Below are 20,761 nucleotides of genomic sequence, written 5' to 3' on the forward strand. Positions count from 1 at the left end.
AAGTACTGACAGTTTGATACAAGTACTGATGGTATGATACAAGTACTGACAGTTTGATACAAGTACTGACGGTATGATACAAGTACAAGTTTGTAGCAGCATTGTTACATCTGCAATACCTACAAACATTAAACAGGCCTGTGGAAAGCTGTAACAGGGGAAGAAAATGATCGTCCAACTCCTCAAAAACATGAAAAGACGCAAACTGCACATAGGCAATGGGATTGGTGGTGGGAAAATAAGCCACAATGACAAAAGACACGTTTAACCAATTTATTCATGAATAAACATACACGTACAGTTATTGAGTACATTAGTATTTTGTAGCATAGCATTTTGCTTTGACAACAGCTGCTCAAAAAGGACGCTACAGAGAAACCCTGTCACGTCCTTCCCAATAAACAGATTTGAACACTCCCGCCTCCCAGCTAATTGAGTAAATACCCTGGCTCTCCACTAGGGGCAGCAGTGAGGGGGGGGGGGGGCTGCCACTGCAAACAATGCTGCCCCAACTCCACCAAGAACTAAAAAGGCATAACAGAGTGGGAGGGAGGTAAGCTACTTTGAGTTGTCTTCTCAGTGTCTCCCCCTGGCTTTGAAGTATTGCTCTGACATGCTTCACTGTGGCCTTCTGACCACAGTACAGCCTTACTGCTCTTCTCTTCACAGTGATCAAATGAACCGTGAGCTCAGGGGCCGGAGTGAGACGCGCGCGTGTCGCCCAACTTCAGTCGGCAAAATTTATTTTAATCGTAAACTGACGGGGGGGGGGGGGGGGGGGGGGGGGGAGAACACTTTTTGGCGGGGCTGGACCCAAACCTCTCGTCAGCGGGCTTCAAAACTTGGTTTGGACTTTTTTTTCGGTTTCTCCTCGTCATCCCCAGTGCTACATCTACCGAGTCTGTTCCTACAGCGAGAGCTTCTACGAACAGGCCGAATGAGACTCCCACGGTAAAAAAGAAAGAAAAAGAAAAATGTAAATGCACTTAACGGATCAGATGGCAGTAAACGCCGGAGCGTGTCGCCAAACAGCCGTCGGACATAATGCCGCTTCACAGGGAATACTCGAGACGGCTAACCGTGGACAGAGAGGACGCCACTGGTACACCACACAACAGTACAAAGTGCTATAGAAAAGACCAGTCTACGAGGAGCCTGAAGCACGAGGTGACGGAGGGCTTGGTGGCCCCCTGCTGGCCGTCCTAAAGAATTGTCCCACCCACGCACGTCCGAAAAAGGAAACCTCTGGAATGTTAAAGAGAGTCTCGACCGGGCCGCCACAAGCCTCCGATTATGTCAGAGTGGAGCGTCAGGCGGGGGAGGAAATGGAAGCAGACTTCCTTCCTGTTCAATGTAGCAGCGCCAACACATGGTTCTGTTAGATTTGATTTGGACAGACAGGCCCCCCCCCCCACCCAGTTCTCTCCGGCCGCCTGCCAGTCTGCTTACTGGAATGTATCGAGAGTGGAAAGTAGTCGGGTACGATCGGCGTAGGAAGCGGCCTAAACCGACGCCCGCCAGCTGGAATGGACGCCTGTCCTCCTCCACTAGCGCTGGAAACGCCACGCTGCTTTGACAAGTGCTAAAGGCCCCGCTAATTAAAAAAGAAACTAGAAATAAAATTCCTAGCGTAGCCGCGTCACGCGCTCCACTGCAAACTGCAATTGTGCGCCGCGGAAATCGGCGGCCGCCTTATTATAGTAGTGAGATATTCACCTCGGGACAACCAGGACTGACCAATACCGGAGGGGCGAGGGAAGGGGAGGGGCTAATAAATTGGCATGACGGCGATGCGGTCTAAACCACAGCTGTTGTCTAAGAGCAAATACAACAAAAGACTTGACAAGAACCCAAACTAGTTTAGCAGTGAAGAAACAAGTCCATGCTTTTTGAGGGGGGTTTATTTTCTGCAGTCTATCTTATTATTGTACAGAGGAGGAAGAGAGGGAGAAAACAGGTCTAGTAAAATACTATGTATATTGAGCAACAGCTCCCAGTATATTACCATTTTTTGTAACAAAAATCTTGAAACACGTTTTTTTTTCTTCAAATTATTTCTACCAAGAAAAATACAAAACATTATAAGGCGGTAAGTAACTATCGTTTTGTTTTGTGTGTGTTTTTCTTCCTTTTGTAAATTTGAGAAGCTGTTACAGTGCAGGTGATCCTCAAGGCAGCCAGGGGGCAGACTTCACTGCTGCTTGCACTCGGCTGGGGGGTTTGCATCCTTCTGCAAGAAACCACAGGGAGGGGGAGGGGCCGTTTACATGTCGTTATGAGGACACACAACACACACACACACACACACACACACACGTCTATACAAAGCAAAGCCATAACGTTCCATCTGAAGTTTCTCAGTCCCATAACTGCCTTTGAATCTCACATGAAAAAGTTATGGGTGTGGCGGCGACGACGATGATGATGCATTCACATCAGACAAAGATGGCTATGATTCTGCATTGCTGCCCGTTTACCAAGGCTGTGATTGGTCTATTTGCCATATTCCCGATAGTAAGACGTAGAGATCGATGCTCTTCTCTTCCGTGTGTGCAGTAGAGTTCTCAACGGGCCTAAAAATTCAAACTCGACCCTGGTAAGTTGAATCCTGACGCGAGCCCGGCTCGGGTTCCATCGGGCTCGGGCTGAAACGGAGAACTCTAGTGTGCAGTAGAAAGAGGTGACGTGCCAAAAAAAAAAAAAAAAAAAAAAAAAAAATTGACACGCTAGTTAGTTAGTTCCTGCTAGTTAGCATAGCACAATGACTGGTAGTCAGAACGGCGCGAGATCCACTTGTAGGCTACACATTGATTAACTGCAGAAATGTTATGCATGTTGTGCACGGCCATGTCATTATTGGGGTGGAGCCCCCCCCCCCCCCCCCCCCAACGTATAGAATAGCGCAGGGATGATGTATTTTTGTAGTCGGAAGGCCCGGGCATGTTGCATCTTACGGGTAAAAGTCTATGGGGTTTTAGAACTTAAATGCATTAAATAAGGTCTGTGGTTAACAAGTTTATGTGAGGGGTCATTTGGGTTCAGTAGCATAATCTTCACCAACGTGAATCACATTGATGCCTTTTTGAAGCGTTTTCTAAAAATTGCGTAAAAAACCCCATTTACATTTCAAAAAGATCAGTGCGCTGCAGCCTGGTGACAAGCAGGCAATCCATCCATTGAAACATGCTCCCACGACGCATGGGGGAAACTTGCAATAGTGTTGCGCCAACTTCGCCAGTCGCGAGAATGCATTAGGCTATAAATAGTACATTTTAATCTTGTCAGTTTATGATTAATGATCGTTTAATGAGCTTCGGTTGTCGGCCAGGAAATGTTTTGCCATGCCTAGTCTTCCTCGTCTTGGAAAATAGGCGAATGTCCCAAAACGTTGGTGTGTTCCTCCTTTGAAAGTGCTCTGGATCATTGTCTAAAGTAAGTGACCAGGGAGGAATGCTAGCATGGTAGCCATGGGACACACTGAGGGTGTAGGTCTATTTATTTAAAATGTTATCTTTTTTCACTGGCTTTGGTGTCTTTAATAGATTGGGAGAGAGAGAGGTGAATGACATGCGACAAAAAGTCCTGGGCCAGATTCAAACCCAGGATGTCAAAGTCACACGGCTCTTAGACGACTGACCCACCACCAGGGCACTGAGGGTGGAACAGCCCAAACACACCAGATGCGTATCCAACGCTGAAGCGTCTGGTCTATCTTTCACGAGAGCCGTGAGCAGTACGTGAGCAGCCAGGCATGAAGTCAATACAAGTTGTGATCGACGTGGGGCAAAACAGAGTGCTTCTGGTGTGAATGGTTTGGGCTCCTGCTCGAAACGACTGGACACCTAAGTTATGAAGGTTTGTGCAGCATCTGAAATTTTAAACACCACAGACCGCCGCAATGCCTCCATCCAGGATTGGCTCAACAATGAATAACCGGGACTAGTGGCCAATTCTGGTAGTTATTTGTTTATTTTGGGGGATATTATGGAGAGACATTTTTTTAGGCAGGTAGACGGACGATGTGCCGTCCAACGTCTAGCAGTGTACGAGTTATTAATTCACAAAGTTATTATCGGACAATACTGTTGAGGAAGAAATGGAACAGTACCTACAGTATACTTTTTTCCCCCTTCGAGCTGCTGAGTGAAATATCCGCCCTCCGGTGGTCCGAAGCCGCACACACCTTCACTAACATTATCGTTTGGGCCATTTTTTGTTTTGATTTGGAGATCCTCTTTGAATGAATTTTATTTTTTTGAAAAATCGACTTAATTTTTATTGACTTAAAAGACTTCTATTGGTTCGGGCACCAGTACAGTTTCATTTTAGCACTGTTATCGGAAAAATACTAAACGATACCCATCCCTACCCGGCGCCACATTCAAAGACTTTATATGTTGGCGTTCCCTTTATCTTCCCGCCTTAGTTCTTTATTTTCCCGCCTTATTTCCCGCGGCGCCAGCAGTCCTCCAAGGCTCTTATCCTGGAACTAACAGCACATCCATGTGGAGAAAAAGGCAGCAGAAACTTTTACTAAGTAGAATCAATGTTTAGAGGAAGGAGGGACAAAACAGGGACAGATGGGCTAACGATGCGTTTAAGGGAAAAACAAAGAAAAATAATATCGACAAGAATCCACAGATGTCAACATTGAATGCAGACAAATCGTTTTCCTGACAAAAACTAGACTGTATTTTATGGACAGAACAAGTTCAAGATGGCGGAGAGAAAAGAAGGGAGGGTTGGACTAGCTTCAACATACAGAAATGATACAGGTGCAAATGCAGAGCTCACTATAGAGAGCCAAAGTCAACGTCACTTCCTGCTTTTCTCCTCTATCAGTACCAGTGTGTGAAAAAGATATGAATGGTGAACGGAGCGATACGCTACCTTTTTGATCTCGTTTGAATTGTGCCACGGGACACACGTCATGTTGGTCAATGTAAAAGATAACTCTGCAAGTTGAGAAAGTGGCAGTTTGTGGTAAAACTGTGGCACTATAAGTTATAAATCAGAAAGACTACACACAACCAGTCGCATAAGTGATGTCTCTCCCACCAGTCCATGTTGTTGATGGTGTGACGTAGGGATGTTCATCAATTATCGAAAATCGATAATTGATCGTTAAGGATTGGAATCGATCCTGTGGCATTTGGATCGATTTTTTAATTATTAAAAAAAAAAAAAAAAATTACTAGGTTTGGGTGGAATTCGTTCCTCCTCGCACCATTCCATTGCACAGCCGACTAACGTGATGTGGAGCTTCATATAGTCTCTAGTTTTCTGGCTGGGCACGGGCCTTTGTGCCAACAAAACTGTTTTAAACATGGGAAATTCACACAGGCATGCGCCGGGGACAGCAGTGTTGGAGAGGAGACACATTGAAATAAAGAGTTCATTGAGGAGAACACGTTGTCTTTCGTATTTTCTGCCATAGGCATTCATTTTGTAAAAAAAAAAAAAAAAAAAATGAAAATTGAAAATATTGAAAATTTTCTAAGTATTAATATGATCGATAATCGATAATTGATCGTTAATTTTCACCGATTATCGATTTTGGAAAATTTTCAAAATGAACATCCCTAGTGTGATGTATAATGTGCGAGACGAGATTTAGCTGATTGACAAAATTAAACCTTAAGGTTTCAGTTTCAGGACAAACTGCGACTTTCTTGACATGCTTATGTTTTAAATGGACACAATTTAACATGTGTATCCCGTGGCACAATCAAATGAAATCAAAAAGGTAACGTATCTCTCTGTTCACCACCATTCATATTTTTTCACATGCTGGTACAGGGAGAGAAGCAGGAAGGGACGTTCACTTTGGCTCTATGGGTTAAATTGAATAAAAAACCAACAACAACCCACTAGGTTAGTCAGTCGGGGCGGGGTGCAGCAGAGAGAGGGGGGTGCAGCACAGAGAGGGGGGTGCAGCACAGAGAGGGGGGTGCAGCACAGAGAGGGGGGTGCAGTGAGATGGGACAACGAGAGGAGAGGAAGAAGGACGTGGTGGGGGTGGAGGTGGGGTTGAGGGAGAGGGAGGATGGCAGTAAGCTGACAAGTCACAAGCCGTACCTACCAGGAGGGTTATTTTTCTACTGACACCACTTACACCTAGTGAGGAAACATTTAAAGAGTCGCTGACAAAGGATGCCCAAGTGATGGGAGATGAAGAAACATTCATGAATAGGAAATTAAAAAAGGCAAAACAAATAGCAGAATACAGAATGTCAAAGACGTGTTTTGTACGGCAAAAAGGGACAAGCGGCGGTCATGCTTGGTTTATTTTTTTCTTTTCTTTCCAGGTTTTCTTTTCAGAAGTTAAGTACATGCAGAGGTCAGGATCACCCCAAACTTTGAGTGGCCAATGATGTACAAGCAGCAAGAAGAAGAGAGCTTCCAAGGCATTCCAGTGAAAATAGTGAGAAGAATTTCCGTGAACCCACTTCTCCAAAATCAGTTGAGTAACACTTAAGCAGGGCCGTGTGATAACCTGTGTATTGAGCCATGAAATAGTATTACAAGTGCACAATAATGCTGTGTATGTACGACAAATATCGATGTACTTCAATCCTGGGAACGGAACGAAAGCAATGGTTCGCGGTGAGAACGCACCCTTAGTTTAAATGATCTCATTCTATAACTCTCCCTTCACTGATGCCTTGAAAATAGAGCCTGAAGAAAATGATCTGCTCGTGGAATTTTTGCCTCCCAAGTCTGGAAGCAGAATCGAGATTGCGACCGAAAAGAAAAAAAGCTGAAGCAAACCAAAAGCTGGTGTAAAATGAGATGCATTTGACAGTATGTATTCTGTATGTTGAAATCTGACAAGTCATTTTAACACATTGAGTGCCAAGGACGTCTGTGGACGTCCTAAAAAAAAGTAACGAGGAGTGCCAAGGACGTCTGTGGACGTCCTAAAATCATAATTCATATTATTCCATAATTCTGCTGTTTAAGGTCGTACCTAGCCAGTGAGCATGAATCCCTTCAAGGGATCACACGGCGCCACCTTAAACATCGTCACAGGAGCTGCTCCACCCACCTCAGATCCTTTACTTTGTACAGGAGACAGCGGAGAAAGCCGTGATGAAAGTGGAAACCGATGCATGCTTTCTGCCAGAGCCGTATATATTGCTCTGTCTACAGCGAGAGTGGGCTCGGCTGCATCCGCGCTCACAACTGAGCTCTTATGCTTCTATCTATCTCCACACGATTTCCTAGAAAGCCAGCATCCGAAGCCGAACGGGCCAAGCCTTTTCGTTCAGTCGCGTTTGCCAGCGCGCATCATTTCCTTGATGGGCGCTGGGATCTGTCCGGGGCAAAAACGGAGTCGAGAAAGCAAACTCTGTGCGTGTGGGAGGAGCCCGCAGCTCAGAGGTGGAGAGGGGGGGGGGAGGGGGGGGGGAGAGGGGTGTGTGGCTGCACAGAAACCACACCACACGCCACCACATCAGAAAACACCAGCCAGAGTCAGTGAATGTGCTCGAAATTAGAGTGCAAAAGGTATTCATAAAAGGGACTATATCTTGGAAAGTAAAAAAAAACGACAGAAAACCCTTGAAAGTGCACTTTTTTGAGAGGCTGTAATTTCATAATGGAACTGTCTAGAAACAAAATTTCTTCTTTGGAAGAAGCAGGAGTGTTCAATGTTTCATTAAAGTCCAGCCCCGTTAATATAGCCATAATAGAAAAAATTCTATAGCTGTTTTCAACTGAATGGAAGTGAATCTGGCACAGGCTCCAGACAATTTTACTGAAGCGCTGTGGCACTCAATGTGTTAAGGTACAGCGGTTCTCAACCTGCGACTCAGGACCCCCAGGAGGACACCAGATGAAAAATATACGTGTACTTTGTAGTTTTCCATGTTTGCAATCTTGGTAAAAGTTTGCTCGTGCAACACTGAATATTTACAGATGGATTAAGGCCACTCAATTAAAGTGACACCATGCAAACATCTTCTCACAATAATTCAAGCAAACGGCCAAAAAGTGCAGCTGAAACTGGTTCATTCATCATTTGGGCTGGTGAGCCGAGCAGGTGGAGAGCTGCTGAGAGCAGGTGGAGAGCTGCTGAGAGCAGGTGGAGAGCTGCTGAGAGCAGGTGGAGAGCTGCTGAGTTTGCTTTTCTCAGAGAGAGCAGGGGGAGATCTCACCTTGGGGTCATAGTCTGGGTCGTTCTCCTCGTCAGCCTCCTCCTCGCCTTCCTGAAGCACAAACGGCAGACCTTCGGACAACCACACAGCTTCCCTCCTCACAACCCACACCATCACACAGCTTCCCTCCTCACACCCCACACCCTACAAGGCTTTCCTCCTCACACCCCACACCATCACACAGCTTCCCTCACACCCTACACCCTACAAGGCTTTACTCCTCACACCCTACACCCTACAAGGCTTTCCTCCTCACACCCTACACCCTACAAGGCTTTCCTCCTCACACCCTACACCCTACAAGGCTTTACTCCTCACACCCTACACCATCACACAGCTTCCCTCCTCACACCCTACACATGGTATGTAGCCCTTGAGCCGTTTTGACACTCACTCATACATGTATGTTTTGTGCCACAAGGAAAAACACTGTGGCTGCGAGAGATCGGCAGACGTACAAATACAAGACAACATCTATTTGTCACTGAACTGCCGGTGTTTGGAGCTGGCCTCTTGTTTCCTTTAGTCAGCGGCTCTGCTAAACCTGAACCTGGAGTGACGCAGCAATGGACATTTGAGCCATTTAACCATGTTTGCACGTTTGGAAATAAATTGCAATCCCAAATCTTTCCACTAAGCCTATGGATCTTCACTGGCCTCACAATTCGATTACGATTAATCTGTCAATGATTCGATTCCACGATACATCTCCATACAGCTCAAAGTATCTCAGGTCCATGTATCACATCCTCAATTTTCTATTTTGCACATGGCTACTTTTTCATCCGTTAATACAAGCAGTCAGATAAATATCAACTCCCTTTTGTTATTTAGAAAGTGCTTTAAAATCTGAATGTCACCCTAAAATTTTAAACAAACAATTAATCCGTCAACGATTCAATGTCCTCATCGCGATGCATCTTAAAAACGATTACGGTAATTTTGACCCCTATTTTCCACGTAGCCCCGCCCCTAACAAGCTGCTTCCACGTAGCCCCGCCCCTAACAAGCTGCTCAGTATCGCTGGCCTACATGAAGTCTTACACAAAGCACTTGAAAAGTGCAGCAGTCAATGACATTCGCGCGCGCACACGTTTTTAATGAACTCTGGCCCAGCGGCTCTTACCTCATCGTCGGCCTCCTCTCCCTCCTCATCGTACTGTAAAACACAAACAGCAGGATTAGCCGGGGAGACACTTTAAACAGGAACGAGTTCAGATCACCCGGGATTAGTCAGATATTTAATCTTTTTTTAAATGCATAAATAAATCCAGTGATAGCGATGTGTGAGCGGAGCTTGAGGATGAAGGCCGAGAGACGGGGAGACTCACGTCGTCGTCGTCGTCCTCGATGGCCTCGCCCGTGAAGTAAAGGACGGCCCGGGGAACGATGCGCTCACGAATGAAGTGCCCGATCTCGAAGTCTGCGGCCAGGACCGCCTCCGAGTCCTCGTCCTGGAGACACAGCAAAACACTTGACCCGTTTAAACGTGCCGAGATCCAAAGTGGTTCTGACACAAATCTGATAATGTATTATGCAAACATAAGTAATAACAGAGGGGCAGTCACCAGGTTGTTACGTTCCAAATAAAGTTAAAAAACTACACAGATGACTTCAAAATGGGGCTGCAACTAACAATTATTTCATTGTCGATTAATCTGTCAATTATTTCCTCGATTAATCTCGATTCCTCGAATTTCCCCCCCCTTCAAATTATTTTTCAAAATAGCTGAAAGATAAGAAGTGCTTTACAAACAAATCTATAAAGAAGTAAAGGAGGTAAAATAACTCACCAGCTCTCCACTTTCTGGAACTGTAAATGACAAAAGAAAAAGAAGTACAAAAAGTTAAAGCATACATCTGTATTGTGGTGAGAAGGTTCCAGCTGGTACTATAGAAGGTTCCAGCTGGTACTATAGAAGGTTCCAGGTGGTACTATAGAAGGTTCCAGGTGGTACTATAGAAGGTTCCAGGTGGTACTATAGAAGGTTCCAGCTGGTACTATAGAAGGTTCCAGCTGGTACTATAGAAGGTTCCAGCTGGTACTATAGAAGGTTCCAGCTGGTACTATAGAAGGTTCCAGCTGGTACTATAGAAGGTTCCAGCTGGTACTATAGAAGGTTCCAGCTGGTACTATAGAAGGTTCCAGGTGGTACTATAGAAGGTTCCAGGTGGTACTATAGAAGGTTCCAGCTGGTACTATAGAAGGTTCCAGCTGGTACTATAGAAGGTTCCAGGTGGTACTATAGGCCTTCAATGTGGATTGCTTTTGCTTTGACAATGCAATGCACAGTGTGCAGGCTTAATAGGTGGCCCTCCTCACCCTCTGGTGGGCTGAAGAAGTTGAAGAAGGAGTCGTTGGGGACTGTTTTGGTGACCGTCCTGACTGTGCCACGCCCCTTGTGCTTCTGTTTCTTCTTGATTGTTTTCAACGTGACGTTCTTGCCCTTCGTCCAGTCAATCGTGCAGCTGAGGAGGAAGAGCAGATTGTTTAAGCCATCAGTACTTGCTTGAATCAATATTAAGAGTCTGGCTCAGTGATTCTCAACCATTGTAATATCAGGAAATCTGCAAATATTTGTATTGCTGGATATTATTTTATATCTACGTGTCCCCGCCCCCCGCCTAAATACATTTTGCCCAGCTGTGCCGCACAATAGAGTACCGGAACGGAACGCGGAAGTTCAGGACTTCCTGGTTCTTCACCGTTTCTGTCTATGGGATTTTTGAATGGGTTTTTGTCGCGGTGCTTCAAATAAGGTCTCTGGGCAACGCAAGCTTATTCAAACGCGAACCAGAGTTCAGTCGGATAATCTTCACACATGAGGACCACTTTCATGAGTTTTGAAGCGTAAATGCGAGCCCTAGAAGTAAAAGGCTTGTGCTAAGCTATCCCAGAACTACACACAGTGTCGCATAGGCTTCCACGTCACCACAGCCAAATTCAACCTGGACTGTTGTTGATGTGTGCGCTGCTGTGCACTGATTACCCCGGGCTGAACCAGGTGAGAGAAAGAGAATTTCCGTGTTCGTCCTTTGAAGTGATGACGTTATTGACGTATAATATCCCCGTCGACTCAACAGCGTAGTCTCATTTAGCCGTTTGCTAGCTAGCCACCCTTTTAACTAGGGCTGTGGCGATTCACTTATCTCCCGATTCGATACTATCACGATTCTTGGGTGCCGATTCGATTTATATTGCGATTCTTAAGTATTGCGATTCTACGATTATTGCGATTCGATATTACGATTTATTGGGATTTTTGTTTATTTTTTTCTTTTCTTTTTTCAGTTTGTTTGCTTTTTTACACTAGATTAGAACATGGGAAAAGTTGAATCATACACTAGAGACTGTATATTATATATCATGAGTAGGGCTGGGCGATATACCGTAAATTCCGGACTATAAGGCGCACCGGAGTATAAGCCGCAGCAGCAAAATTGCCTGTTTGTTACATATATAAGCCGCACCGGACTATAAGCCGCGGGTGTTTTAATGTTTTTTTTTTTTTTGTGTTTTAATGTTTAATTACCATATGTAAGGGTTCGTGCACAGAGGGGATTGTCGGGAAAGAGATGGCTGTTTGAGGAAGCTCCCATTTATTAACATTTCAACAAAACAACATAACACAACACCACCTGTGTTTGTTTTTTTACAGTGCACACAGTGTCCGCGGTGTGGTGAAAAGAGGGCAAGAGAGGAAATTAAAACAGAAGTGGATTTATAGTTGGAAAGAGTGCTAAAGAAGAGAGAGTTCCGTTTTTTATTTTTTTGCTGAAAAAATCCATAGATAAGCCGCACCGTTATATAAGCCGCAGGGGCCAAAAAACGGGGAAAAAGCCGCGGCTTATAGTCCGGAATTTACGGTAGTTAAAAACAGGGGCGGACTGGGATCATAATTCAGGCCGGGCATTAGATACCAAGCTGGCCAGGCCGATATGGGCCAACGCGCGTGAAATTTGGGCCGTTTGAAGCCCAATTTGGGCCATTTGAAGCCAGATTTGGGCCGTTTGAAGTCCAATTTTACAATGAGATGCACCCACTTTAACCCTGAAGTGTAATTATTACTTCAGACTAACTAATAAAGTAATAAAACCACTAGTAAACCAGTAGGCGGCGCCTGGCCTGCTGTTCAGTGAGTGGCCTGACTGCAAGCACCCAAAAAAAATTTTTTTTTTTGCGATTATCGATTCTGGAATAAAAGATCGATCCAAAAAATCGTGACATTAAAAATCGCGATACTTAGGTGAATCGATTTTTTCCCCCACCCCTACTTTTAACGGCACGTAAAAAGCTTCAAAACTCATAAAAGTGGTCCTCATGTGTGAAGATGATATTACTAAACACTGGTTCACGTTTGATTAAGCTTGCGTTAACCACAGACCTTATTTGAAACATTGCGCCAAAAACCCATTCAAAAATCCCATAGGCGAAAACAGTGAAGAACCAGGAAGTGTTAGCATCCATGTTTTCCGGACTCTGCGGCTCTCCATTACGCAGAACCACTCCCTGAAAGGTTGGCCTGAGTTACATGTGGGAGGCATGTTAGAAGTGAGCCGGACTGCTGTTGTGTGTGCGGTTGTGTGTGTATCCTGCGTGTGTGTATATCCTGCGTCCGTTTGGAGCATCGCTCGTGCACGTCCTATCCAAAGCGCTATGCATACGCTCCAAACGGACGCAGGCAGGAAAAGTAGGTGAGGGCACTGGTTCAATGACACACACTGACCCTACAGAGTTACACTCATTATCCTAAAGTGATTTGGGGGATCTACCGGTAAGCACCCTGAGATCTACCAGGAGATCCCGATCTACTGGTCGGGCACCGCTGCCCTACAGCAAGTGGGAAATGCTTTCTGACAGAAGAGCGATATTTTAGATACAGAAGAAACACAAGACGTTGTGGGGGTGGTGCTGCTAGCTGTGTTTTGAGCGTGTGCTCACGTGCGCGCGGTGATGCGCTCACTCACCCTGTGCAGCCCATGATCTCTGGTCCGTCGAAGGAGAAGGGGTCACTCTCGTCGGGCTCTGACCTCATCTTGTAGGTTTTGGTCAGCACTGTGTTTGTGAAGAAGTCGTTGGGCTCAAAGTGGAATTCTAATGAGAAGCTCTGGAGACAAAAGGACACGTAGCTACAGCATTATACAAGTTCAGCGGCTGATCTTAAATGAACACGCCATATTGTAGTGAATAAAGTCTCTGCACACCCAAGTGTGTGACCGGTGCGTACGCTTCGGTCACGAAACGTCTGTTCATCCAATCAAATATATTCTCCAGAGAAGGAGAGACAATGTGCACAAGTTTCTGTTCTACCCATTTGCCATATTCACCACGCGATCATATTATGAGACATCATATTTTTCAAAGCAAATGCATAGCTGAGGAAAAAGCAGAAGTTCCAGTGATGTATTTGCTTGGTAAATTACAATGGACTGTAATCCTTGGATGTACTGTATGTAATGTTTTGTGGGGCGGGGCTAAGCGTTGTGCGTTTTGACTGTTATGCTGTGTTTAGGTCATGAATAAACAACTATGTTGTATGGCAAAGTATTTAATCTTACTATCAGGAATATGGCAGATACAAGAATCTCCCAAAAATGCTGGCATGGTCCTTTAAACTCAACACATGACCAACAGACAGACAGGCAGACATACAGAGAGAGAGAGAGGCAGACAGACAGAGAGCCAGACAGACAGAGAGAGAGAGAGAGACAGACAGACAGACAGAGAGCCAGACAGAGAGACAGACAGACAGACAGAGAGCCAGACAGAGAGACAGAGACAGACAGAGAGAGACAGACAGACAGACAGAGATGCAGACAGACGGAGAGCCAGACAGACTACAGACAGACAGACAGAGAGAGAGAGACCCAGACAGACAGAGAGACAGACATACTCACCATTGGCTGTCCTGGATCTGAGAATTTCACTTTGATATCTTGTAAATGTTTAAGGATGGGTTCATCGTGTTCCTGAGGGGGAGACATCACAAATCATATCAGAGGATTATCCTGAATACCAAGAGACAATATTAATTTGTTTGTTTTTGTTAACTCATTGATACCGGATGCATCATTTGCGTGTATATCCCTTTAACACCGACGGCAACGGGCGTGTCCTTTTACCTTTTATGCCGGCTGCGACACAGACGCGTAGTACGTGTATATCGTTGTTTCAAGACATGTGACCGATTAAATGCATCATGATTTGCTGAAATAGACGTGGCGGAGGTGAAATGCATTGTGGGTTTTGTAGTTTTTCATTTTTATTTTTGCCTCGACCGTGTGGACAGTTTTTCAAAGCTCGAACTACACAGCAAATCAAGGAAGCGCCGGTCCAGCAAGACTTCCCATTCAACTTTAGTTGTATTAGAGGATGAAATTAATGCTGCTGACCTAATTTCAGATTTATTTATCTCATGTTCCAATCTGCAATAGCCTCAAGGTACGTTCTTCTGCTGCACGGTGGCAATTCTGCATGGCCGCGTCTCAGACAGTAAGCTAAGTGAATGCTAACGCTAAGTGATGAACTGAACGGAGTATTTGAGGACGAAGACATCAATGAATAAGAAGATTCCACACCCAGATTATGATGTGACTGTTGACACGCTAGCCAAGGCTCATTGGGTGAGTGACTTTTGGCGAATTTGCCGTATTTCAAGACGACTGCAAAACGGAGGTCGCTAACGTTAACATTAGGCTGCAGTAATTGTCAAGGGTTCAACAAAACCCATTTGCTCAGCTTCTATAGTAGCTATCAACATGAAATAAAAAGTATTTGTGAGCTTAAACCCGTGGCTTTTTATTTGGAAGGGTTACATTTGCCGTAATCTTTATTAACATTTCTTAAAATGCGTTAGAATCTTTTTTTTGGGGGTGGGGGGGGATTGGTGGGGTTAAAGATAAAAAAAATAAAAGAACAACATTAGGGCAAATATAATACGAAAAGCCAAAGGGTTAAGCTCTCAAATGCTTTTTATTTTATGTTTCTATGTGCTACAGAGCCTGAGATATAAAGGTTTTAGTGAACGCCAACCGCTCTGGCAACTTGTCCCAAAACGTCAGGTTTACAGGGGGTGTTTACAAACGTGCAGTAGGTTTAGAGTGCCACTCTAGAGAACGCGCGCAGGTATCAATGGGTTAAGTGTTTCTACAACATAGTCAGTGAGTCATAACTGCATCTGGTCCATCTCTAGTTTCTCTCATCTTTGTTTGTCCTTGGTTTTCTGTAAAGTTCTTTGTGATCATCCTGTCTGCTTTTGACACCCATGGTTCTCAACCAAGAGTCTGCAGGTTTTCAACCCAAACAAACACTGCAGCAGATGTTCAAAAATCAATCAATCAACAAACAAACAAACGGGATGCTTTTAAAGCCATGGCTTCAAACTTCTTCTTTTTTTTACATTCACCAAACAAAGTAAGGGTGGGCGATGATTTCTTCTACAGATTTAATCACAGAGCACACATGTGATCACATTAAGCCAGAGGTGGAAAATCAGCTACTGGAGTGTTTAGTTGCATCTCCATGATAGTTGAAAACAATTAGTCCATACAGAACTTGGCCAGTAGGTGGCAGCAAAGCCCGACTTGTCTTTGCTGGGAGCAGCAGCTGCCTGAGCCGTTCGCCTGCCTACCTGCAGCATGTCGCTCAGCAGGTCGACGTTCTTGAAGACCGTGAGCCAGAACTCCGGGATCCCTTTAGGGTCTTCCTTCTCCTCGTCCTTCTTCTCCTCCTCCACCTTGGCCTTCTCCTTCATCTCCTCCTGAGAGCGACACACAGGGAGGACGAGGGGGGGAGCAGGGAGGACGAGGGGGGAGCAGAGAGAGAGAGGGGGGAGACAGACTTCTTCAAAATAGGGCACTGCAAAAAACCAGCGGCCATCTTTCCCTGCTCACATGCGACACCGTATGAAAGAAGGGAACCTTCACCACCCACACCTTAACACCACCCACACCTTAACACCACCCACACCTTAACACCACCCACACCTTAACGATGAAAGGCTAAAGCAAGTGGGAGAATAAGCTCCATTCCACATCCCAACAACATTAAAAACTCCATTTCAACCTTGTTTAAAAGGCGGTTGCTGTAGCAGATCACTGAACACCGGCACACTTATTCCATCACAAAAAAAGCCTGCAGTATTATTGCGGTCGCCGATTGATTTTGGTGGGGTCACAGGAATATTTTGTTCCATCGACACAATGGTCAGCTGGAAGGCAGGTGATCTAGGAATTGAAGCTTATTCGACTATTGTATTGCAATATTCTCACATTTCCAGTGTCTCTTTCTGAGAATATACTGTATTTTTGACCTTCCGTCTTTTCCAGACGAAAATCTGAGCATTCAACTCAAGTCAGAATGACAGGAGAGATGCAGACGGCAACATTTGGGTTGTTTTGACCCAGACTTGGGGTTGACTTGACCATTTTTTAAGTATTAGCTTGCACAAAAGCCTACATAAACGTCAGAATTGTTATATTGACAGTGAAGAGTTTCGCTGTCACCCCCCTCCCCACCCCGAACAGGCCTAACTGACCAGAGGGGGCGCTAGAGCAGCGACCAGGACTCCTACCCCACCGGCTTCCCACCTGCAGACATGGCTAATTGTGCCTGTAGGAACGTCTGAGCAAGCCCGAAGTACCACTGCCAGGAAGTGAACATGGATCTCCACAGTGGTAGAACACGGATCTCCGCGGTGGTAGAACATGGATCTCCACAGTGGTAGAACATGGATCTCCACAGTGGTAGAACACGGATCTCCACAGTGGTAGAACATGGATCTCCACAGTGGTAGAACACGGATCTCCACGGTGGTAGAACATGGATCTCCACAGTGGTAGAACATGGATCTCCACAGTGGTAGAACATGGATCTCCACAGTGGTAGAACACGGATCTCCACAGTGGTAGAACACGGATCTCCACAGTGGTAGAACACGGATCTCCACAGTGGTAGAACACGGATCTCCACAGTGGTAGAACACGGATCTCCACAGTGGTAGAACACGGATCTCCACAGTGGTAGAACACGGATCTCCACAGTGGTAGAACATGGATCTCCACAGTGGTAGGCAGCGGATCTACACTCAACTTCCTCCAGTGACAAGTCTACAGTGGTGCTTCACTGGAATCCAGACGACCGAAATCAGTCAGCGATGGAAAGATGAATCCTCGACTCTTTACTAGTGGTTGTGTTCAGTCAGTGGAACTTATTCTCCACTGCGCTCGTGTGATGATCTGGATGAGAGTGGTGAGCTCGGTGCATTACGTGTGCAGTCAAAACAGAGGAGGCATGCAGGCAGAGAAGTCACCTGTACCTGCTTACTTACTGTCAGCTCTTCCTCCTCATCTGCCTTCCATTCACACTCCTCGTCTGTGGGCTCGTAGGCTGCTTTCACTATGTCGCTTCTCTGTGAGGGACACAAAACAGGCACCTTAAAGTTAATGAGCCGTCACACCCAAAGACACGCACTATCCCTTTAATTAGGCATGTTATCTGTGTGATCACATGCTAATGAGAAACTAATAAATTATGAGGGGAAACAAAACTAATAAAATTCAATGTAACAGTGGTCAAAGCAGAGGGAGGCGATTTAGACGCATTTGTACCCAAAGTCCATAACAGCTCTCATATGTGCCACAAGGGTCATAATTGGATCTTCTTCACCTGATCACTGCCATAACTTCTATATGACTAGGCCTGCAACTAACCATTATTTTCATTAACCATTCATCAGTCCATTATTTTCTCGACTAATCGATTAGTTGTTTGGTCCATAAAATGTCAGAAAATGGTGAAAAATGTGGTTCAGTCTTTCCCAAAGCACAAGATGACGTCCTCAAATCTCTGTTTTTATCCACAACCCAAAGATATTCTGTTTACTGTCACAGAGGAGTAAGTTTTAGAAGCTGCAATTAAGAGAATTTTTCTTTAAAAATGACTCAAAACGATTAATCGAATACCAAAATAGTTGTTTATTAACTTTCTTTTCGATCGACTAATCGATTAATCATTGCAGCTGTATATAAGACTATAGAAGCTGGGAGGTTAACTAAAGAAACTGGCAGGTGAAGACCTTTGATTTTCTAACAGAGTCAAATGTAAACAGGTAACGCGTTCAGACATTGGCATCACAAAAGATGGGCTTTTTGAAAGCACGGCTGTGTCAAAAAGCTCTTGAAAGTGCTGACCTCCTGGTTCCGGCAGCAAACAGCGCGTTTGTTTACACCAATGACAACAATGGGACAGGACAGGTGTCATTATGTGTCATTACATGCATGTCAGCAAACAGAGACAACAGTGCTTTGTGTCGGGGCTAAATGCTGACTGACTGATCCCATGATCCCATTGCAGCCATCAGTAGAATAAACTAAATGAATGAATAATTGAATAAAGAATTAAATAAATAAATAATTTTCAGACCGTCAAATAGACATTTGTGGAAATGTCATCGTGGCTGTTTTGTGCATAGTGGATTTCAAGGTGGGGTCTTTGAAAGGTTTGCAGAAACCAGAAGCAAAATGAAAGCTGCATATTAAGTAGGGCTGTCCCAAATACCATATTTAGAGCGTTGATGCTTCGATGAGATAACTCGATCATAATAGAAGCTTCTACGCCGGCCTCCGTTGTAGAAGCTATCTATTATTGTAGGCTACTCCGTTGCAGGCTACTCACAGAGCACTGTGCGATCCGAGGCCCATAGTAAACTTCCTCCCAGGCTTCCACACAAAATGTTCAGGTGAGCCCAGCATAACGGTAGCGGATTTGCCTCTGCTCTCTGAGCTGATCGTCTGACACCAGGCCAGACATAACCACTCCGAAAACCCTCCTATTTTAGGATGAAAAAGGTGACTGTCACCTAAAGGTGACTAGTTTACATAAGTAACCAATGTTAACAAACACGTTCCACGTGTTGATAATCATATGACGTGCGCTCCGGCTGTATGTACATAACTTAACCTTATGTGATAGATGGAGCTAACTTCACTTTCACTACTAGTCGGTAATAACAAATTCATGTGATAGACAGAGCCAACATTAACGTTTCACGTTAGTATCTGTGAGTGCTGCTAATTCATAACATTATAAACAAATTAAACGACTTGAATTCACTTGAACACTTGTGACGTTACTCACACTGGGTTGGAAAGAAGTGTAGAAGTTTCATGTTTACAACAGCTCTGCAGACCACAGCTCACGTCTGTGTGGCTACTGGCTGTTGGGTGCGTTTGTTTGTGCTCAGGGCGCGTGCCGGTGTGAGTTCCCCGTGTTAAAAACAGTGTTAGCCTGAAGGACCCCGCCCAGCCAGGAAACTAGAGACTGTCTCACCAAGCTACACCTCACGTTATCTGGCTGTGCATCATTATGGAGAGAGGAGGAAGGGGGGGACAACAACAACAAAGCGTTGATTGCTGATTTGAGCGTTGATTACCATGACAACGACTGAAGCTTCGAAGCATCGATTTTTGGGGGTCAGTCCTAATATGAAGTGTGACCACGGTTTCATGTGAGAATGTCAACGTCAGCCTATTTTTATCATAGGGTCCATTCTCTTCATTGGCTCCTCCTGACCTCTAAACTATACAATGACCTAACTCACTAAATCTAACACCACATGTTGGGGTCCCCATCGTAAAATCTTATAAAACTGACATCTGCAGAGCCCAACACGCATCTATGGGGAATTGTGCTACAGGACCATGGAGACATTCAGTTCAAGTGAAAATAAATAAACCTACATTTGTGTTACAGGGAGTGTTGTTTGTGTGTGTGTGTGTGTGTGTGTGTGTGTGTGTGTGTGTGTGTATGTGTATATATATATATATATATATATATATATATATATATATATATATATGTATATACAGTAACACACATATATATACCGTAAATTTCGGACTATAAGCCGCGGCTTTTTCCCCGTTTTTTGGCCCCTGCGGCTTATATAACGGTGCGGCTTATCTATGGATTTTTTCAGCAAAAATAAAAATAAAAAACGGAATTCTCTCTTCTTTAGCACTCTTTCTAACTATAAATCCACTTCTGTTTTAATTTCCTCTCTTGCCCTCTTTTCACCACACTGTATGACACTGTATGACACTGTGTGCACTGTAAAAAAGAAACACAGGTGGTGTTATGTTGTTTTGTTGAAATGTTAATAAATGGGAGCTTCCTCAAACAGCCATCTCTTTCCCGACAATCCCCTCTGTGCACGAACCCTTACATATGGTAATTAAACATTAAAACACAAAAAAAAAAAAAAAAAAAAAACATTAAAACACCTGCGGCTTATAGTCCGGTGCGGCTTATATACCGGTATGTAACAAACAGGCAATTTTGCTGCTGCGGCTTATACTCCGGTGCGGCTTATAGTGCGGAAATTACGGTATATATATATATATATATATATATATATATATATATATATATATATATATATAGTAAATAAGGAGTAGGCCACGAAAGGCCGTGCTTTACAGAGGAGAACCGTAACGATCCCATTTTATAATCGGGCCTCCAAAATGGACGGCTTGAACGCCTAAGCTTCCTTTTCGTACTGAGAGCTGCTGCTAAATCTGAGTGAGCTTCAAAGAGCAGCTCG

The 20,761-nt window shown here is 44.6% G+C and overlaps 1 protein-coding gene across 7 annotated transcripts in view; it reads right to left on the minus strand.

The window, feature by feature from the left end:
* Window positions 1–259: 259 nt before the first annotated feature.
* Window positions 260–20,761, minus strand: part of nap1l1 (nucleosome assembly protein 1-like 1) — a 55,893-nt gene continuing 35,391 nt past the window's right edge. For 5 of the 7 annotated variants that reach the window (XM_083659457.1, XM_083659458.1, XM_083659459.1 and 2 more), the window contains exons 6-15: window positions 17,477–17,569; window positions 15,791–15,919; window positions 14,058–14,129; window positions 13,128–13,267; window positions 10,483–10,628; window positions 9,953–9,972; window positions 9,491–9,613; window positions 9,286–9,318; window positions 8,160–8,210; window positions 260–2,230 (exon numbers count right to left, since the gene is read on the minus strand). In XM_083659457.1, the coding sequence (XP_083515583.1) occupies window positions 2,192–2,230; window positions 8,160–8,210; window positions 9,286–9,318; window positions 9,491–9,613; window positions 9,953–9,972; window positions 10,483–10,628; window positions 13,128–13,267; window positions 14,058–14,129; window positions 15,791–15,919; window positions 17,477–17,569 (846 nt within the window). In that variant the 3' untranslated portion in view covers window positions 260–2,191. Of the gene's footprint in view, window positions 2,231–6,082; window positions 6,118–8,159; window positions 8,211–9,285; window positions 9,319–9,490; window positions 9,614–9,952; window positions 9,973–10,482; window positions 10,629–13,127; window positions 13,268–14,057; window positions 14,130–15,790; window positions 15,920–17,476; window positions 17,570–20,761 lie in introns of all 7 variants that reach the window. The other 2 variants (XM_083659463.1, XM_083659462.1) reach the window with 2 other exon arrangements.

This window comes from Poromitra crassiceps (assembly GCF_964638095.1).
Source record: "Poromitra crassiceps genome assembly, chromosome: 2".
NCBI classification, from domain to species: Eukaryota; Metazoa; Chordata; class Actinopteri; order Beryciformes; family Melamphaidae; genus Poromitra; species Poromitra crassiceps.